This window comes from Sphaeramia orbicularis, chromosome 4 (assembly GCF_902148855.1).
Source record: "Sphaeramia orbicularis chromosome 4, fSphaOr1.1, whole genome shotgun sequence".
NCBI lineage: Eukaryota > Metazoa > Chordata > Actinopteri > Kurtiformes > Apogonidae > Sphaeramia > Sphaeramia orbicularis.
In genome coordinates this window covers 20,138,580-20,159,138 of record NC_043960.1, presented here as the reverse complement: position 1 = coordinate 20,159,138, position 20,559 = coordinate 20,138,580, and the positions used below count along the sequence as shown (strand labels likewise).

Below are 20,559 nucleotides of genomic sequence, written 5' to 3'. Positions count from 1 at the left end.
GTTCTGTTCAGTGTCTCAGTTAGACGCGACAGTGTAACAGCATGCACACTGCCAAAGCCCGCAAACCAAAGCAGGAAAATGGAAATCAGCTTTTGTTAATTTGATTCTTCACACCTGTGCTTTTCCTACAAAAAATAAAAAATAAAGCACACATCAGAACATCCTCATCAATGCGTGACTCTGTACTGACAGTGTTTCTACAGATTTGTAGCGATGTAAAAAAAAAAAAAGACACCCTGGATTTTTCAGATATGTGGTGATTTTACTAATAACTGAGCAAAATTACTTCACTTGGTTTACAGTTCTCAATTTATACTGCGGATTGATGTTACTCAAAGGACTTTTCATCCCTGTGTATTTCGTCCAGGTTGATCTGAAAACCACTGAAACACGACGCAACACAAAGGAGTTTGGCGACTAGCAACCCACTTTAATCCCTATGAAATACATTGACTTTTTTTCCATGGATATCATTTAGATACAGGAACGTAAATGTGTTCCGACATTTCAGCTGTAGCGACAAAGGAAAAAGAAAAAGTGTTATGTATGACATTTACAAATCTGATTCACAATACTCATGGCCTGCGGTATTTACAGGGTGACATGGGAAATTCAGTCCATCAGTAGTTTTAGATCTGTAGCACCTCTGTAGCACAAAATAGCCATATTAAGGGAAAAAAAAGAGAAAAGCATGTATTTATTTCAGTACAAACTAAGTAATAGTTGCGAAAGCCTGTAAAAAAATAATAGTACTAATAATTTAGATAGGCCAAGTTTGTGAAATCAGTTCAGAAAAAGAACATAGAAAGGATACACTAATAGAAAACAGACAACATTAATAATGTACAATATTGATCTCTACATACAATTTCAACCAAGTATGATACAAAATATTCTCAGATTTTAGGGTTCCTACATGTTTTCCTTTTTCCTATGATGATACGCTTTGTTTTTAACGGACTTTTAAAGGTTATAGTTTCATAAATGTGACCGATGTCAGTCACAAGTACAGTGAAGGTTACTGTTTTTAGTATGATAGTATGTTAATATTTATGGGCCAAACTGGATTTCAATTCTTTTTCTGGAAAAAAAAAAAAAAAAAAAAAAAAAAATGTGCAAGTGTGAGAAGCCTTGGCTGTAAAACGTCAAATCACTCTCCAAATGTAGGAACCCTGAGACAATTTTGGATATGAAAAAGTGTGGAGCCGCCAGTGACTTCAATACATAAAGGTCTCACCTTTAACTACTGTGACACATCACAAAAAATTAATGCATCCTGCAGACAATATACTAGTGTTTGCATTCGACATGTTTCCTCTATTACAAATATTTCTTTCAATATTTGACTAAGACATTTAAATACTGAGTTCCCCATACAATACACAATTCAAACTCCATTTCCCCATGAACATCTTGCACCCCGACAAGAAAACACCATAGTGAAAACGTCCTGCAGATGGACACTGTGACAGTTCCACAAACAGTTTCAAAGTTGAGTGGTTGGATTTAAAAATAGATCATTTGTTGCTGGTTATTTGAGTTTCCCAAAGAAAGAACCAAAGAAAGAAAGAAAAGTCCATTAGGGCCTCAACTCACAGAGGCTTTCATTATAATTAGTTTCCTATACAGAGAAAAATTGGAGTGTGCTGTTCAGTAAATGCAACGAGGTATGGAGTTGATACCACCCAGAGACAAACTTCTATAAAGATGGAGGTGAAAAGCACAGCAGCTGACAAACAAAAAGAAGCAAAACAGAGAGCCTACAAATAAACAAAAGAAATCATTTTATTCAAAATTTAAAAAAAAAAAAGCATTGTTCTCTTAAACGGCTGCATCAGAGCAGGCTAAAGCACCACTGCAAATATATTAACTAAAAATGGAAATCACATGCATTAAAAGAGTGCTTGAGTGTCTGTGTCTTTTCCTGCTCCTGTCCTGAGCTCTCGATCAGTGTAGGAAAAGTATGTGTCCGTCTGTCACAGCACTCGAGAAATCCACCTCCGTTAGCTTACGGTATATTAGCTTAGCCGGGTTGGGTTTTAATACAGGGGCCCAGGGCCTTCGTCCTGAGGGAAATGCGAATGGAGGAGGGTCTCCATGTAGGAAACGTAGCCGCTGCTCGGCGTGTAGCTGCTGGACATGTGATGGGGCGGCGGGGGAGGGGAGGGTGCCGACAGGAGGGGGTCCGAGTTTAATGTGGATCGAAAGGGGGTTGACTGCGGAGCCAGCGTGGGGTCTGAAGCCAGCGCCGGCTCCGTTAGCGCATCGGAGAGTGAGACGCTCGTGTCCATTGGGGTCTCGGTGTCCATGGTGATGCCGTTGACCGGGGCGGGGGCGACCTGTGGGGTCGTGCCGAGCTGGGTCAGAGGCTGTGAGGTCGGAGACGGCGTGTTAATACTGTGATGATGTGCTGCTGGTGCTGCTACCGGAGCTGTGGTTAGGGGGCAGGCCGGGGGGGCTGCGGTCTGCATGGGGGTTTCAGAGGGTGGGGCTGAGGTGGAGGGGAGGCATCGGCGTTTAGCTGCCTGGGCTTCGTCCTCCTTCGGGATCTCCTGGGGCACAGGTATGGCCTAAAGACACACAGTTACACAATTAGACGCCAGTTTCACCACATATGAAAAACATGTAGCTACTCGGGCTTTGGGCTGAGGAAAAAAAAGGACAGCAGGAGGACAGCGTGTACAGACAGAACATATAGACGTCACATTAGCCATTGAGGACAGTTTCAGGTCTACATTAACCCATACAGACCCAGACATCCACCGCTGAGCAAAAGCATCTACTGATCTAAACTGTTGATCCACTAATCCTATCAATACGTTGAAATAGTTGCGATAAAATACAGTTTGTCATCCTTTCATGGTCATCAGACATGACCCATTTGGACGTTCAGAGGCTCTGTAGTGAACGTGGAAACGCCGTCATCTTCCACAACATTGATTCACCAGTAAAACCCATGGAGTTAGATCAGTGACAGTGGACGGAGACAATGGGTTTATGTTCAGTTAACGATAGATTTTACTGAAGAAGTCACTTTTTCTTCAGTTTTTTCTGTTTTGAAATAATGACCTTTGAATTTACTCTGAGCTTTTATGAGCATGTACATGAACAGTGAATTAAACATAGGAAAATAGATGATTTTCACTGGAAAAAATGCTAAATTCAGGGCAAAATATCATAAGAGGTGGTGATAAATCATTTAGGAAAGGTTAGAGAGAAAAATTCATTTGGGAACTGACACAAAAGTCACACTGGGTTAAACATGAACATTAGGAAGGCGCCAACATGAGAATTCAAAGCCTGATACCGATATATTAAACAACTTTTGACACACAGCTGATGTAGATGTTTCTTGTTTACTTTGATTCCATCTTATTTTGTCACTGACACCAGCAGAGTTTACATCCCTGACACTGACCTATTTAGCATCAGGAACACGCACGTCAACACATAATGAAGACAACTGGAGATGTAGTTGAGACACATTAACAACTACTTTGTAGTTTATTAAAGTGACCTCTAGGGGATCCCTCTAACTTCTAAAGTATATCTGAATTACAGTCTGATTTACAGCCGGGAGCCTTTATGTATTTTCACCTCACAGGCTTCAGTTTCATCTGAATTCAACCTCAAGGCAAATAAGTTTCATTAATTAGCCTAAAGCTAATTCTACTGTCTTATTATAGTCTGCCTTTGTCCTCCATAATTTAATGGCATAATCATATGCTTTGAGTTATTAGTTTTTCAAGTCTTTAAGTTTAGTTTTGTTTCAGTTAAGTTTTAAATTGAGTATTAGTTATTAGTTATTTTGAGTAAATAAGAGATTTTATTTGGTATTTGAATACCATTTTTCAGTATTATGGAGAAAGCGGTTATTTAAAGAGGCTTTAAAAAATGTAGGATAAAAAAACCTGCTCAAATTGTGATTTAAATAGGTCTGTACTGTGTTCAGCTATTGTTCTTATTGTACAACATGAACCATTAACAATTGGGGAAAAGGAAAAAAAACAAAACAGGTAATAAATGTAATGCTGTTCAGATTTAGGACATGATGTGTAGCTCATTGTATAGTTTGTATTTATTTATTTATTTTTTATCTTCATCCACTGAAGTAACTCCACTATTGAAACACATACGGACAGGATGCAGCTAAGTTCAGTTGAGTTTTCATCAGACACTGATAGATCAAAAGCTGAATAATTCACAGATATTTGAGATCAACACATATTTTCCTTCAGGTCTACGTTAACTTTTTCCTGTTACCAGAAAGATTGCAATGACTTACATGACTGTTGCCATGCTTTACTTTTTAAACAAAAAAACAAACAAACAAAAAAAAATCTAAATCCAGTGCAGTGAATCTCTCATCAGATCACAAACATAAGAGCTCACATTAAAGTGAGGTAGACACCAGAGTTACACTAGTGGCTTTTTCATTGGACATACGCGCAAAACTTTACCAATATTTACTAAATGTTGAAAAAGCAGAAGTGTATGATGTCGGTTTTGTTTATTTATAATCGCGAGATGACATGAGAAATAATTTCATAGACATGGTGACGAACATAAATATCATGTTGATTTAGAGATATATTCATTATTATTATTATTATTATTATTATTGTTATTATCATTATTATTATTATTATTATATATTACCCCTCTATCCCGTACTACATTAAAAAATGATTCAGTTTACTGGTGTGTCCACACTTACACGTTTCTTTTAAAACTCTTCTTTGCTTGTTGTAACATCGGCCAACATCTGTTTATTTTATTCATGTGACTGTAGTTGCAGAAAAAGGTCTTTCCATTGCAGTATGGCGTGATATACCATTTGCGCTGTACCTGAAACACCACCACTTGCCAGCACAAAAATTTTTGATAAAAAAACGAGAGTTTTGGCGAAATTGTCGTTTTTCCATTGGGTACATTTTTATGTGCAAGTTATATTCATGCAATTTGAGGATCAATGAAAAAGTGACTACTGATGTGGGAAATCTGAGTGGTTTCACTGACATCTTTCTAAACTTGTACCAGCTGATTCTCTGAAGCCAAAGACTTTGTTTTTATCTCTGTTTTGCAGCATGTACCAATGCTCGTCTGATTAATGTGCAAATGAATACATATTTATGCTGGATAGCATGAATTCCTGTGAGACAAACCAGTGTGTGCAGAGTTTTCACTTGGAGATAATCTGTGAAATCTGTTGAGTGCAAAGTGTGTTCGAAATTGATTAGGATTATGAGTCTGGAGCCATTGCTGATACAAATATTCATGGAAAGCATCTCTGTGCATGGCCCTGCTCAGAGTTTGCTGGATGTCAAAGCTGGATTTAAGGTTAATGAGGACATGGACACACTTTCCTAAATAAAAGCAATATTTATTCAAATAACTACCTACACTTTTTGGCCACATACAGCAGCCCTGATGCTCTGAGGGCTGCTTGTGTGTTTTTTGTTTTGTTTGCAGAAAAAGTTGTGCTTCAGCTACCTTACTGTGCTTTTATTAAACAATATTTGTTATTTTCCAGATATGGCAATTCACTGTATGGTGCCTCTGAGCCAAACATCTGCTTCAGTGCAGCAGGAGGCAAAATGTCAGTAAATACTCACGAGTCTGGCTCGGACTCTCTTGGGCAGTTCCTGTTCCAGCTGATGGATCTCTGAGTGTTTTAGCATCAGCTGATTCTGGTCCTGAAACTCAACCTGCACAGAAAGAACACAAAATGTAGTCAAGCATTAACGTTTTCAGCATTTGGAGGACAGTTACAAGGTAAATACATTTGAAGAAAACACAGATGTGATGCTTTCAAGCCATATGTTCAGTAATAAAAACAGAATATACACCATTATTCCATGTTAGATGAGTAGTGTTGTGTTTCCTGTGAGGCACACTGGACTTTTACTTAAAGCTACAACTGCGAAAAGTGACATTGTTAGTGAGGAGAAACAACAAATTGCAGAGAAATACATAGTTTGGGTATCAGCTGTAGCAAAAACAGTTCTATCCACATCCATGTGTTTCTGTCAAGAAGTCCTTGACGACTTGTCCTTGACAGTGAACCCCAAAGCTGCTCAGTGACGGAAGAAGAGCTCTGGCTTTGTTTAAAAATGTAAATGTAAAAATATAGAGCAAAATATGTGAGGTCAGGGTTGTGCTCCCTACACAAACACCAGCTGGGGGCTTTGTTTTTTGTTTCTTTTTTCCAAACTCGTCATGAAAGCATACTTGGACAGTTCTTGGTGGTGGTGTGGGGCAAGCGCAACCGTGATTTACTTTCTGATGGCACAAGAAATGAGGGCAAGATGAATTTAGAGTTTAGAGTTATGTCATGTGACAAAGCAAAAAATAAGAAGTGAGACAAAGCTTAGGAATTTACTTCAGGTTTTATTTAAAGAGACTTGAAGGTCCTCAATAACATCTTCAGTCTGTGATCTTGGGCTTGAGTTTTCCAAATATTCTGTGTTTATGTGTATGAGCTCTCTGAATTACTCTGAGATGTTCCAGTGTTGGAGCCAGATCCCAGATTAATGCCTTCAGTTACCCGGTCTGCTGATGCACTGCATGTATACAGACTGTGAATAAGTGACTTTGGAGTTGTACTACTGTGACACCAGTTGCAAAATTATTTTCTTCAATTCTGCATTTTCCACTTTGTAAGCACTCTGCATATTTGCCCTCCTAAATTCTCCAGCATACACCAGTGGTGCTAAATCTCCACTTTTTTGACACCGCACTGTATCAAAAGGCTGCAGCATCATCTACAAGAGCAGCCAAACTTTTCACAGGTTGATAAATACCAAAACAGGGAACCATATCTTATTACAACTGTATTTAGAAATGCATTTCACAGCTGGATTTGACTTGTGATGGCTCGTACATTGTTGCTGTTGAGGATAAACACTGTTTGCTAAGAGCTATAATATTCTTTTACTTCTTCCTACACAAATTGACCCATCAACACTGCACAGATTGACCTCTGCACAGATCGACCTCTGACGTTCTGGTCAGAAACCTCTATTTTCAAAGACTATGACTGATTGCACACACTCTTTACATGTCTGAGCTGAACAAAGACAGCGGTCAGTTCTGGTGCTGTTGCTTCAACTCACCTGATAGAACTTGTGGATGTGGTGTTTGACAAAAGAGGCGTTTAGGACCTGGCCTTCGGGTGTGCTGACCACAATCAGCTCCCCAGTCTCAGGAGGACCGCTACGCAGGCAGTCGTGACTCTGATGGAGGAGGAAAAAAAGTACATGTTCATGAAATGTTGTTTAACACTGTCAAACTTTGGGTTTTCTAGCAAATCTTACCCCCTAAAAGAACTTAATCCTTTGACAATATCAATAATAACAATATGTGACTGATATGACTGTGTATGAATGGTACAAAGGTAGGTGTTTAATTCGACCACATAAACACTCACTAGTATGTTTTCTGGGTGGAGGTTGTCACAGTAAGACCCGTCATCAAAGTTGACCTCATAGTACGTCTGCGTTGCTATGCCGATGATGGTACAGTGGTAGTACCAGCCGTCACTGTTGCGACCAATCACTTTCTGACCCAGGACGAGAACCTGCGGACCCTTGGGTGTAGACCGAGGCTGGAGGAAGTGAATCGAAACAGTTTCAGTGAATCACATTCTCACTTTTCAGAACCATGTAGTCATAGTTTTCCCACAGCTCCTGTACAGCAAACTATTTTGAGAAGTGACTATTGCTTTTGTTTTCTGTTCACCTTTTGTGTGACTCGTTTATGCCTGTGGCAGGTGACTGACACCACGAAGGGCCAGTCGGCCGGCTTCATGATGACTCCAGCAATTTGGGCGCAGGTGACGTGGAAGGAGGTGGCGCAGTTCTCGTCAGAGCACTGGATGCAAGCGCCGCGATTCTCACTGGCATTCTTACCATAGCAGTACACACATTTCTGCAAAGAAAACCAAAAACAAAGACTTTGGTTGGTGACTCTAGAAGAAGAAATTCCCATTTTTCAATACGATTATTAATATTCTATAGAAACAGGAGTATAACTTTTGTCTTCTAAGTCAGGATTCAGGTATTGAGCTGACAATCCAACACAGCTAGAAAAATATATGACTATTCAGGTCAGGTTTGTTGTTAAAAGCAGGTTTTGGAGGGTATGTTATGAAACTGAGTTTGGTGGAATCAGCAGTGGAACCATTTTCTCCTCTCTCAGATCTCCGATTCTGTTCGGTGCTCCTGATGGTTTCTACTCATTAAAAATAGAAAGGGTGTTTTCAGCTTTGCACACAACATCCTTGTGCAGTCATCAGTGTCAGAGATATTGAGAGTTTCTACTGCAGGCTTTCTGAAAGTGTCAACATTTTGTTCAAAAGCTTTAAATTTCCTAACAACAGGAGCCTGACCCACTCATAGCTTCTCTCCTTTCCGTTTTTGCTCTCTTCCATCACTTGTTTAACCCTTACTCTTGAGCAGGCAAGGAACGACTGGCTATTCACCCATTGAGCACTTTGCTTTTCAAATCCCATCATTCCATCCCCCACGTCTTGAATGTGAAATTACCACAAACCAACCATCCAGCCAAGTCTTTGCCTTTAGTTAGGAACCTGTTCCACTCTCGGTTGAGCCACTTTGTGAGGAACCACGCTGTGCACACAACACCACAAATGTTATTCTTCTTTTTAGCTCACTTCAAACCCTCTATGTCTGCCTCTCCTCTTTATACCTCCCATCTCTTGCGCTCATGTTTCCCATGCTTCCTTTCCAAAGGACACCACAGGAGAAACACATGTAAAGCCAGGTTGTGCAACAAGGAAACATGTTCATATGTTAATGAATTTGGCTCATCATGTTAAGTTATCATCTCAATACACGAGGGTGAGCTCAGGTGTGCTTTAAAAACGTCTTCATTCCAAATCCTGATCAAAATACTGTGAATGCACTTGCCAAGATAGACGCAGCAGAGAAATGCACAGTTGTACATGTTTGATTCATTACAACCTGGACTGAGCCCATTATCCCTACTGCTTTGACTGCTGTCTCATATCATCAGAACACTGTCTTTCTGTGTATTGGTTTATTGTGATTATCTATCACCCCTCACTCACTCATCCTTCCCATCCCTCTTTTTTGTGTCTCCTGGATTTGACAAATCACAGGGTGAGCAGCTGCAGCACAGAGCACTGCTGATCAATAAAAAATAAAAATTCTTTATTAAAGTGCCAATACTTCATTTTTGCACCAGCGCAGGAAAATGTACAACAGCTCTCACTAGGGTTGTGCTTTGCGATATTTCATAGCCTGGTGTGGTTTATAGTTTTCAGTGGCTGGCACAGTACAGACAAATATGGAGAAAACACAGGAGCACCAAGTAGGTCATTTTTTTGTTATATCTCATTTCACTCTGTGTTTGTTTATTATATTTAATCTGTGTTTAAACCGAAAAAGCTACTACAAATTATTCATAGCATTTGTGTCAAATTTGAACATAAAAAGAAAAAATATATCAGCAGACATGCATCAAAATGCTCAATAAATTACATAAACGGTAAGAAACACTTGCTTTTGGTGTTCTTTTTTATTTTAAATTGTTACGATTAAGAGAAATAAAATGAGAAGAATTGAAGGTGGAGGACTGAACAGTTTTTTAAAAACATGTATGATGATTTATTCAGAGCTCAGAACAGAAATTGCAGTACCTCTAGGCACAAGATATAACTCTACCGTTGGGAGATGAATGTCTTATGAGGATTTCTGCAAAGTTACTGTTCCTGAGAAAGCTTGTAAGACATCTCAGTCCCTGAAAACCAAACAACTGATGATGAGGAGGGAGGTATTGCTGAACACGCTGCCACAGAAACTGGTTCCACGGGTGCGTGTTCACATTTGATCAACTCAGTCGTTTGCATCATTAGACCACAGAGCTTCTTCTTACGGCCTTTTAACAAGAGACGGAGGGAACCTGCTTTGACAGCACTCGGATGCAAAAGTCATCCAGCTTGTCTTTGATGGATTATTGAGAGAGAGAAGGGAAAAGAGAGGTGACATTATTTGTAGATTTGTGAAAATGCACCAGCAAGCAAGGCTGCTGCTTGTGAAGTGGGATCTGGTGAACAGAGGTAGAGCGCGGATCACAAAAGAGCGGCAGCAGAAGGAAAAGGAGGGAGGGGACGAGTTGTGTTCAAAAACGTGGCAGCAATGGGGAAATTGCCTCCCGCCCACGGGATCGATGCAGTTCATTTGGCGCAGTGAGAAATGACAGCTGATTATTCAGCCATTCCCCCCAGCACATCTGTTTTACCCCGTGTCCTCCACTGCTCACGTATAAACAATGTATCCATCGAACAAGGGAGGAGGGAGAGTAACAGAAAGTGACAGATACAGAAGCAGCGAGCAAGACAGATAGGAATCTAAAACGTGAAAAGAACATCGAAGTAAGAAAAGGACATGTGAGATAGATGCAGAGGAGAACTCTGACAGTAAACAGAGCAATATAAAAACATGACGCGGCAAGAGCATGAATTTGGAGATTTTTTAAGTAGGAGATATGCCAAAAACCCTCTCGGTCTTGGTCTTAACTTACCAGATTCTTGCGAGTCTCTGGAACGGCCGAGACATCCACTGGCTCCCTCTCGATGGCATTGACAAAGCGAGCTTCAGCCACAGCGATGGCACAGATGACATGGACCCACCTGGTGAAAGACAGCGATATCAGGAAAACTATTTAAGATAACCAGCAGCAAAAAAAACAAAAACTTCGATAACCTTCCTGACTGCTGCGGTCACGTACTGGCGGTGCAGTTTTCTTATGTCCAATGACAGTTTAATATAAGCAGCTGTCATTATAAAATCTATCCACAGTTGTGTTTGGCTGCTTCATTCTATTGTGTGTTTGTTGACATGGGAACAATGAGGTGACATATCTGTTCCTATTATAGAAAAACATGAGGGGGAAAATGTTCTTCCTGTCTAAAGCCCAGTTTACACGACTTTGCTCTCGGGTGAAAACGACAAAATATTTTTTCAGACGTGCCTTTTGTTTAGACGTTGAAAATGCAAAAAAGTGAAACCACCGTCACCGTCTGAAGGGTTAAAAACACAAAACTGCAATTTCTCGTCACGTAGAGTTTACATCACGGGCACGCGCCAGTACGGGAAAACAAAAACGTGTTGGATTATTTCCATATGATGAACCTTCAAGTTGCCTTAACCACTAATTTACATCCAAGACTCATTTCAGCGATTGTCACGAATCTTGTTGTTTTGTTTCCTGTTTTGTGAGTGTATTTCGCGCTAGGAGAGAAAAGAAAGAGAAATAGGAAGGTTCTACACAGGCGCTTGGTCTTGGTGATGCCCCCTAGTGTACAAACTACATCGATAAATAGGAAATTTCACACACTTCTGCATATCTGCCTGCATGCAGATCTTTCCCCCAAAACGCACGTCTAAATGCGGAATTAAAAATGAGAAAACACTGCCACACGTTTTCGGTTGAGATCATTACTGTCCAAATGTTGCCTAAACCACGGAAATTTAGCCATAAAATGTACGTTATACATTTTCTATTTCACGCGTAAGAAATTTCCACATCAAAGCTCAAGTGTTCTACATACCGGTTATCTGCAGTAGTCTTCAAAGCTCCTCCTCGCAAGTTACAGAGGCAACACTCCTGGAAACAGAGAAGAAAGACTGGGCATTAAAAGACGGAAATGGCTATACTGAAACTATCTTTATTTGTGGTGAGATTGTTTGTTAAGCAATACAATATAATCACCTAATTTTCACAAAAACAGATATATATCAAATACAGAAATTAAAAAAAACCCAAAACAATAAAAATCATAAAAGAAGCTTGAAGTCATGACAGTCTTTTTTCAGACGAGTATACTTACCACAGTAAAGGCGCCTGCTGCACACCTGGAGCAGGTCCAGGAATCACTGACAGAGTCAGGCTTCACACCGTAACAACCTATTAAAAAACGAGAAAGTGGAAATTATTGACCTCGAATGTCAGTCCAATTAGATCGACAATCATTTGATATGCATGGACAGATTACCGTTCAATAAGGAAGGTCATCAAAATCTTTTTCGTGTTTTTTATGAACCCTACTTGTTTAATAAATTGCTATCATTTTTTACACCATCTTTTTCTTACCATCTCCAATTTCAAGCTTGTGCCATTTATGTAACAACAAGTCAGGTCTGAATCATATTAGTTTAGCTGTTCACTCCAAAACAATGAGGAGTGAAGGGATGGAGCGCAGAGCTGCTGTTTCTGACAGGAGTTCTTTCTGCTTCATGTCCTCTTATCAATAGTGGTGCTGCTTCTCCAGCTGAGCCCAGCTCAATCCTGGATGACTAATGAACTGGCCTTTTTGAAGGTACACTACAGCTTTAGGGATAATAAGAACCCAGGAGGGTTAAGAGTGTGTGTTACTGACCAAGTTTGAGTGCTCATGTCCATGCTGCAACACATACAGTTGTAGACATTTCAAAATGATTACAGTGTATAATTCTTATAACAAAGTGACAACAAAACCTGCCCAATCTTCTCTGCTTTTTAGCGAACAGTGTCAAGGTTTTTTGTCATTTCTGTCATGTTATGCTTTTTTTTCTATACACTAAAGGCAAAGGTATGAGCTGTTCAGTTTTTGACATGTTAAGATAACTGATAACAATAAATAACAGCATAAGAAACACTAGGCACAAGAAAAACACACACGCACAAGGCTGTTAACAAGCTGTTAGTCTTTCCTCACAGACGCTGTAGACTTTAAAAGTCGACCACCTTCGTGAAAAAATGGTGCTGAGTGTAAACTAGGGTGCATCAGAGCTGGAGAAGTTCGTGGCACACTGCCTTTGAGATGCTTGAGCAGCCTGTTTGGTGTCTGAACCGAAGTCAAACAGAATTAAACTATGGAGCATCATGATTGGGAGCAGCATCATGGGAAGTGAGCTGAGTTTGTTGCATTGCTGTAATAAAAATCAGATCTTCTGTGCTTCCTAGTTTTCTGACAGTATTCTCAAGAGGCTCGGGGGTAGAAAAAAGTTGTGAATAGAGATGAGAGGATGAGGGAAGAATGAAAATACCCACTAGAGTCAGTCTAGCCTGTTAGCCCTAGTACAGGCTCAGACAGTGGTTCTTAATGGTAACAATCAAACAGATTCTTCTTTCCTACAGCTCATCAGACACACATAAAATGGCAGCTACACTTTCCCACATTTCACAAAATGATACAAGACACAAGATAAATACTTGGACTAGTGTATAGAAGAAGACTAAAAACTTTTGCTGAATGCTGACCAAGAATATAATAGTTTAGCATTTTCTTTTGTTTTTATTTCATTTTGTTGGAAATTGCAGTTTAATTAGAACATTTCCTGAAAATAACTTTACAAGTTTGAGTCACTGTTTCACTCTGGTGCTTTGTCCTAACTTTAGCCGTGATGATGCCTACACTGATTGACTGATAAAACAGATGTACAACACGTTTGCCATCTGCTAGCGTAAAACTGGTGATGTTGTGTCTGTTTATCTCATCTGAGTCTGAAGTTTGTATGTTTAGGGCAGTACAGTTTCACTGAAGGACAACAAAACCTGAGTAGAGCTAATGCACAGCACTGAAAAAGTAGTTAAGCACCTCTTTTTATACCAACTCACTGTCCCTTTGGACCACCATTTTTTATTTTATATGACACAATCCTCATTTTACAGCAATAGATTTGAGTCATTATAATTTCTTCCAACAATCCTTGGGTTTTCCCCACAATTATATCTTGGGTATGTCTAGAGATGCCCTGATATTCTAATAACTCTAGTTTTTTGTTAAATGCCTCTACGTATTTGAACTATTACATTCTGTTTTACTCTGGTGCTTCATTTTGTGGGATCACATCATGACCTCATAGCATTATGAGTAACATAAAAAAAATACTAGATTTCATCTGCCAAAAATTGTAGAATAAAGATTAAAACTAAAAACTTCGTTTTTTTAGAATTTAAATTTATTTTAGTAGGTTTTATTAGTAAGTAAATATTTCTATCTTTACTGCAAATTTCTGTGTATCTTGTTTTCATATTGTTAGCTTCAATAACTAATGAAAGCTAATTTTCAACTTAAGCTTAAAAAACTGAACAACTGCTAGCCGACAACTTCTCCACAGTGCGTCTGCCGTCCCATTTGTTGAACTCAAATGGAACAATGCAGTCTTTCTTGCTGTGCAGAGGGTTTTATGCTTACTCGCATGAACTTGTAGGTGGCAAGATGAACAGCAGAGCAGAAGACTAGTTCCATCCTCTCCGATGTGGGGGTTGGTGGGTGTAGGCTCGGTGTTGCCTGCACCGACACTGAAGCACATTTCTGGAACCAGTGGACGAGTTCGACTGCCATGACGGGGAAGAGGGGTGCATGGAGCTTCACTTGCAATTAAAGCTTCTTTGTGTGGCTGGAAAAGACAGCAAATATATGATAAAGTGATATACGTTAACATTGATATTTAGTCTCAGGTTCAAGTTCAGTTGATGTTAGCCAACTCCAAAGCTACACTAATACCAGTCTTGCTTCATGAGAACAGACACAATACTGATCTTTATCTTTATGTAGAGGTTTCAGGTCATTTTTTTTCTCTTCAGTGCCTTTTTCTACTCATCTACAGCTGCAACAGTGTGAAACACTAGATACCGTTTGCTAAGAAAAGCAGGTGGTTAACAGATGTCAACCGATATCCAGGTCCTCAAACAATGTCGATACCATCCCATTTGTCATATTTAAGACTTGTAAACAAACTAAGACACTACCTTTAGGGACAACCTCAAACAATAGCTAAAACTGAAGACAAAACATCAGTTACTAAGGCTATGAACAGTTTTGCCTATGTTCACTGTAACATAAAACAATTTCTGGCTACATGAATTCTACTCTCCTGATTGGTGTAAGTTATCATAAATAAAAGAGATGTTACCAACTATTTTGACATTGTAATTCTAATGTTGTGCATCTAATCCTTCTTCCCATGTCAACAGTTTCAGGAAACATTGATTTAAGACATTTTAATGCCGATTAAGGCCTTATTTTTTGGAATATTTTTAAGAATCTACAGGAACACAGGAAAAGCCAGTCCGTCATTTACATGTAATACCACAGTTACAACCAAGATACTGCTAATGCTGATTCCCTGCATGACAAGTAGAACTGCTAGCTACCACTTCCATTTCTTTATCACAACCTCTGCTGGGGTGTTTGGCTGTACCTTCGTATAGGGACAGAAGAGCGAACAGATAGCACAGTGTGGTTTGAGTGCTGCCACGGCACTGTTGAAGGACTTCTCTGCCCTGAAGTTGGCTGTTGACACATCTTGCCAGAGGTGCTTCTGTTTCTTCATCTCATTGTCCAGTGGTATTTGAGAAGACAGCCCTGTAGGTGCAAAATTAAATAGTTAGGAGAGTTATCACTTTAAAATCATCTCAAGCACTTAATGTAAAATTTAAACATATTTTTAAATAATTTTCATTCCAAAATGCATATGAAGCATTTTAGAAGTGTACAAAAACATTACTTTAATGAAAGAACCCCTGCCAGGAGACAAAAATAGCTTATTCCGTTCCAGACAATAACACCACATGGTATAATTGGCTGATGAACACAAACAGCATAGGCATCAACAACTTGCTCTTCTGGTTCTGAAATCAATTTTGCAGTGAAACCCCTGAAGCTTGCCGATCCAGACCATTTGTCAGACCTGGACAGAAGGCGGGGGAATTTTTTCACAAGCTCACCATTTAACTCTCCCTTTTCTCCCATGATCAACCCTTCCTCCCTCTCTTTCTCCCATCCTCCACTCCCTCTCTCCTTGTCCACCATCCAACCTTCTGAAGGACGGGCCTCGAGTCGCATCTTATGCTGCCAACTTAAAGTGACTTTGAAAGCAGGTAATTGGAAGTCATGATCCCCGGATCAATAAATGTCAGTCAGAAAATGAAAAGAAAAAAAGAGGGGAGGCACGCTTGATTTCATTATCCCCACAGGGAGCTTTAGACTGTTTTGTTTTTCTTTCTCTTGATCGATAATCAAAACAAAAAATGTATCTTGTACATTTTGAGTACTATGATTGAGAGGACAGTGAGCATGATGAATAATAACTGGGGCAGAGACAGAGGGAGAAAAACACACTTGGATGGGGTCAGAATTTCAAACACATGGTTTACTGTAGCTAATGATGTAGTAACAGCTTTTGTGCTGACAGCGCAACTCTCAGTCAACATCTGGGTTTAATACATCTTCAAAGAAACATGCTCCTGCTCAAACAGCAGGTAAAAACACAGATAATTCAAAAACAACGTAATATTAACATAAGTAAGTCATTTGTTGTGGGGTTCTTTAAAACTGTGGACCTTAGCGAATAGTTCTCAATGTCTTCCCCTACTTCGTAGGAAGGAATTTTGGGTTCTGTGTAATGTCCTAGCCCTGGCCTTGGAGGGTCTGGTCTGACCTCTAAGTCTGTGGCCTGATTTACACCCTCTCCCCTGGATTTTCAAGGGCTGGCAGGAGCACATCAAACACCAGGGGCAGCGCTTTCCAGAGTGTGGGCCCCTATCTCGAGGTCAACCTGTTCCAGCGAGCCCTGCCCTTCACAAAGAGGAGAGAACTCTTCCAGTGGCTCCTGTCTCTGCCACTCCAGGTTCCAGGGTCTGCCATGAACACGGTCAGCATGGTAACTGCAGGCAGTCCCCCACTGTTTCTGCCCACCACAGCCCCTCGCCAACAATACAGACAGGGCTTGTGATCACATTCACCCCAAGCCACACCTCCATCTGGAGACCAGAAGTCCCACTGGTATGGAAGGAGATGATCCATGAATCCATTTATATTTGGCTTGTATTTAACTGTACTTTAGAAGATTACAAGTGTATGTCACGTGCACTTGTCTTTTTAAATACACTGAAGATAAGTACAATTCCTAATTTAATCGTATTCTGTACAATAACAATACAGGGTTTCTAACTCCAATTATGTAAATGTGAATGCTAGACACAGAGCTAACCCTACCTTTTTCACTGGCAGGATCTTGCTTGACAATGGACAGAGGAGACCGCATAGGTGGTTTACTCAGAGGGTGGCGACGACTCTTTTTCACCTCTGTCGGCATCTTCATCTTGGAATAGCATCCCTATTAAAAAAAATACAAGGCTGATGACATTTTTTGCAGTGACTGTGGCTGATGAACAATAAATGTATACCAAAACATTTGACAAAAATAATCTGACTAAAAAGGAGTGGAGAAAAAAAAAAATCATGCAAACTGATTTACCTGGGTGGCATTCACATCTAACTTGTTATCTCCTGGGACATCACCCTGCTTTGGTGTTAAAGGGTTGCCCACCAATGCACCCTTCATGCCAGATGTAGCAAACTGCTCAAATGCCGCTTCAAACCCAGTAATAGCATTGGGGATAAATGGGGTCATCTTTTTCTGCTTTTTGGGCTTTCTTTTCTCTGCCTCTTCTGCCGGGACTTCTGATTTGACCTCTGGTGCTGGTGCAAGCAAAAGAAATGAAAAGGGGCTCAAACAAACCTTAAGAAGGGTGAAATATTACATTATACACAGTAAATATTATATACAGTTAAATGTCAATTGCCTGTGACTGTGGAGGAACTGAAAAACATAATATAATTTTTTTTTTTTTTTTAAAGAGAGTAATACATAACTAAAGCTCTGTCGGTCACAATACATTCTGACTCATTAATATAGTAGTTAAGAAACTGTATATCTATATGCAAGCAGTTAAAAAGTGTTGTTATCAAGATTAGAACATTATTTTGGCCACATCCACCACTGCACAAAATTACAAAACGCCCAAAAGAAATAAAAGCATATAGTGTGGTGTTAAAAGAAAAAGACTCAGTTTTCCCTGCTCAAATATCAGTTTCCACTGACCTAAAATTGTATTTATGCATTTTCAAAAAAGCCAAAATGACATAAAAAAAAATGCATTTTAGAAAATGCATATGTATATATATATATATGTATGTATGTATGTGGACCTAAGCCTTACTCTTAAGGTAAAGCTCCCAACCTCCTAATATCCATTTAAATAAACAGCTTTTTTTTTTTTTTTTTCCAATTTTTCAATGTTTCTCACCCTCCAAACCTGCAGTCTCTGCTGCTTTAGCGGCAGCCTCTGCAGCTTCCTGCTCCTCAAGCTCCATGGCCTCCAGGGTCATCATGGCTTCTCTGGCTAAACGCTCTTCCCTCTCCTGCCTCCGCTGAGCCTCGCGCTCCTCTACCTGTCGCTGGTACTTGACAGCATCAAGCTCAATGCCCTCCTCTGCCAACACCTTAACTTCCTCCAGCTTCAGGCGACGGAACTGCTTCATCTTCTGCATGGCCCTGAGCAGTGACAAAAAAGGGGAGTTCACCATTTGCTGAAATGATTGGTATTCATTTTTGGATGCCCATTGATTTTAGGGTATCAAAACCTGTGAAATGAGACACTATACAGCTTTGCAAATAATTGTTAGACCCTGTCGTGGAGGTGTAAACGACAAAGAAATTCGTAGAGAATGGATTGGTTGTCAATCAGGCCTTCCTTTACTGTGAACAAGTGAGAAACTGACAGATGAAGCTTCACCCTCTCTCAGAAGTCAGTTCTGACCAGTCCAGGAAGTCAATCTAACTTATAGTAGCCCATGCTAAGCTTAAATGTGATTGGTTAATATGATGTATGATGCTGTCGCTAAGCAGAAGAAAGAAAAGATAAAAACAGACAGAATGCAAGACCTTGGAGTTGTCCTGGGAAGTTTTAAGGAGTTGGGTTATGCTGTATCCTGTGGTATCGTTACAGATAAAGTAGCTTACAAAACATGCAGAATTGAGAAACTAACTGAGAGGAAACATTCATATCTAGGCCTGTGGTTAGAAAGAGAATGAAAACTGAAGACCCATTACAGGTATTTCATAAACTAAGAGAAGACTTATGGTCACTATTAAAATCCGTATTAACATCCCCTGTGACATTGCAACATCATTAAGAAAAACAACAATGTGACTTCAGATATCAGAAAGACTTCAAGGTTTGATGTGTAAATGTGAGTAAAATATCTAGTAAAGTATGTGAAATATCTGCTTTATCAAAAAACAAATGAACCATGTTTAAATTACTGAGAAGTACCATATAAATTAAGAACATATATTGAAAACGAATCTAGGCACAATTAATATTCCAACAAATGTCACAAGGCAATTTGAAGGACTATTATATAGAGGTTCTGCAGAAAATATCAGCGGGCTGTATGTAGTTTGACATCTCACCTCCGCAACAGGTTGGCCCTGTAAGTGACACGATGCTGCCTCCATCCCTCCAGTTCAGGGCTGCTGAGCTCGGTGGATTTCAGATGGTCCAGTACCGTGATGTCTTTGCCCTGTTTCCACAATTCATACCGTTCGGGCTGCAGGCAGCGCACAAACACATCCATGGAGATCTTTACCATGTCTTTACGACAGGAACACTGGAGAAAGAAAAAAAAAAAACATCAGACAAGATGTTAGCTGTGTGTTAGAAAAGGGACGACAGCAGGTTGTGCAAGGGACACACAAAAAACCTTCCACTTCTATTTAAGTAAGGCCTCAAAACCAAACTCATGTCACTGCACATTCAGGGTTTGTCAGAGCTTTATCTGCTGTGGTGGTAGTATGCTGGTGTTTGCCTACATATGGAGCAGCTGCTACAGATGAAACTTGTTACACATCACAAATTTTTGACTGAAAACTCTGCAGTGAGTGATGAAAAGAGGATGAAACCCGCTGTGGCACACTGATGAGGAAAACCAAAAGCAACATGAAAAAGGAGTAAGAATGGCATCTGAAATCTCTGTTGTTTAGTTGTCAACATACAGTGTAGTTATACACACTAGTATGACAACAGCGTGATGTAGTCTGCTGATAAAAACAATGAATGCCAGTGTGTGTGTTCTGCGTGATAATCCTGTAGTTGAATGATGACATTAAAGTTCATGAATACTGTCATAATTAATAATACATCTGTCCTCTTAGAGCTATCTCAAAATGAGTCCACAAACATGAATCTCTGTAAGTGAAACAAAAACGCAGATATAGCTGAAAAAAACAACACAAAACAAATCACACAAAGGAGATTAGGAATGAAGGGAAAGGAGGGAAATGAAACAAAGACGGTTGAGTAGAAAGATGAAAATATTTTCTTTCACGCCTTGCTTGTAGTATTACATTCTGCCCATATTATTTCCTGAGCTGGTACTCAAAGCCTTATGTTCAATTACTGGAAACACAGCAACTCACTCTCCCCAGAAAAAACAATATCCAGCCTACATCTCATCTAGACACCACTTGACAGACGGAAACATTAAAATATGGTGTTGGGAGGAGAGTGCTGGAGAGGGAGGCGGGAGGGCAGAGGGGCCAAGTAAGCATGGTTCTGCTGATTGATACAGTCATGAAATCTTTAGTGAAAATAGTAAGATGGTGGGAAAACAAACACACAACGGTACGAGCCAAATGCTGCCCTCACATTAATTGTATCTCTAATACAGTATTTTCATTT

The 20,559-nt window shown here is 39.8% G+C and overlaps 1 protein-coding gene across 4 annotated transcripts in view; it reads right to left on the bottom strand.

Moving 5' to 3' along the window:
- Window positions 1–409: 409 nt before the first annotated feature.
- The window catches only part of kdm4b (lysine (K)-specific demethylase 4B), a 56,456-nt gene continuing 36,306 nt past the window's right edge, over window positions 410–20,559 (bottom strand). For 3 of the 4 annotated variants that reach the window (XM_030132270.1, XM_030132272.1, XM_030132273.1), the window contains 14 exons: window positions 19,293–19,489; window positions 18,124–18,371; window positions 17,292–17,521; window positions 17,030–17,150; window positions 15,234–15,397; window positions 14,225–14,429; window positions 11,876–11,952; window positions 11,597–11,652; window positions 10,567–10,675; window positions 7,741–7,929; window positions 7,430–7,606; window positions 7,116–7,235; window positions 5,616–5,708; window positions 410–2,570 (listed from right to left, as the gene is read on the bottom strand). In XM_030132270.1, the coding sequence (XP_029988130.1) occupies window positions 2,040–2,570; window positions 5,616–5,708; window positions 7,116–7,235; window positions 7,430–7,606; window positions 7,741–7,929; window positions 10,567–10,675; window positions 11,597–11,652; window positions 11,876–11,952; window positions 14,225–14,429; window positions 15,234–15,397; window positions 17,030–17,150; window positions 17,292–17,521; window positions 18,124–18,371; window positions 19,293–19,489 (2,517 nt within the window). In that variant the 3' untranslated portion in view covers window positions 410–2,039. The remainder of the gene's footprint in view (window positions 2,571–5,615; window positions 5,709–7,115; window positions 7,236–7,429; window positions 7,607–7,740; window positions 7,930–10,566; window positions 10,676–11,596; window positions 11,653–11,875; window positions 11,953–14,224; window positions 14,430–15,233; window positions 15,398–17,029; window positions 17,151–17,291; window positions 17,522–18,123; window positions 18,372–19,292; window positions 19,490–20,559) is intronic. The other variant, XM_030132271.1, reaches the window with a different exon arrangement.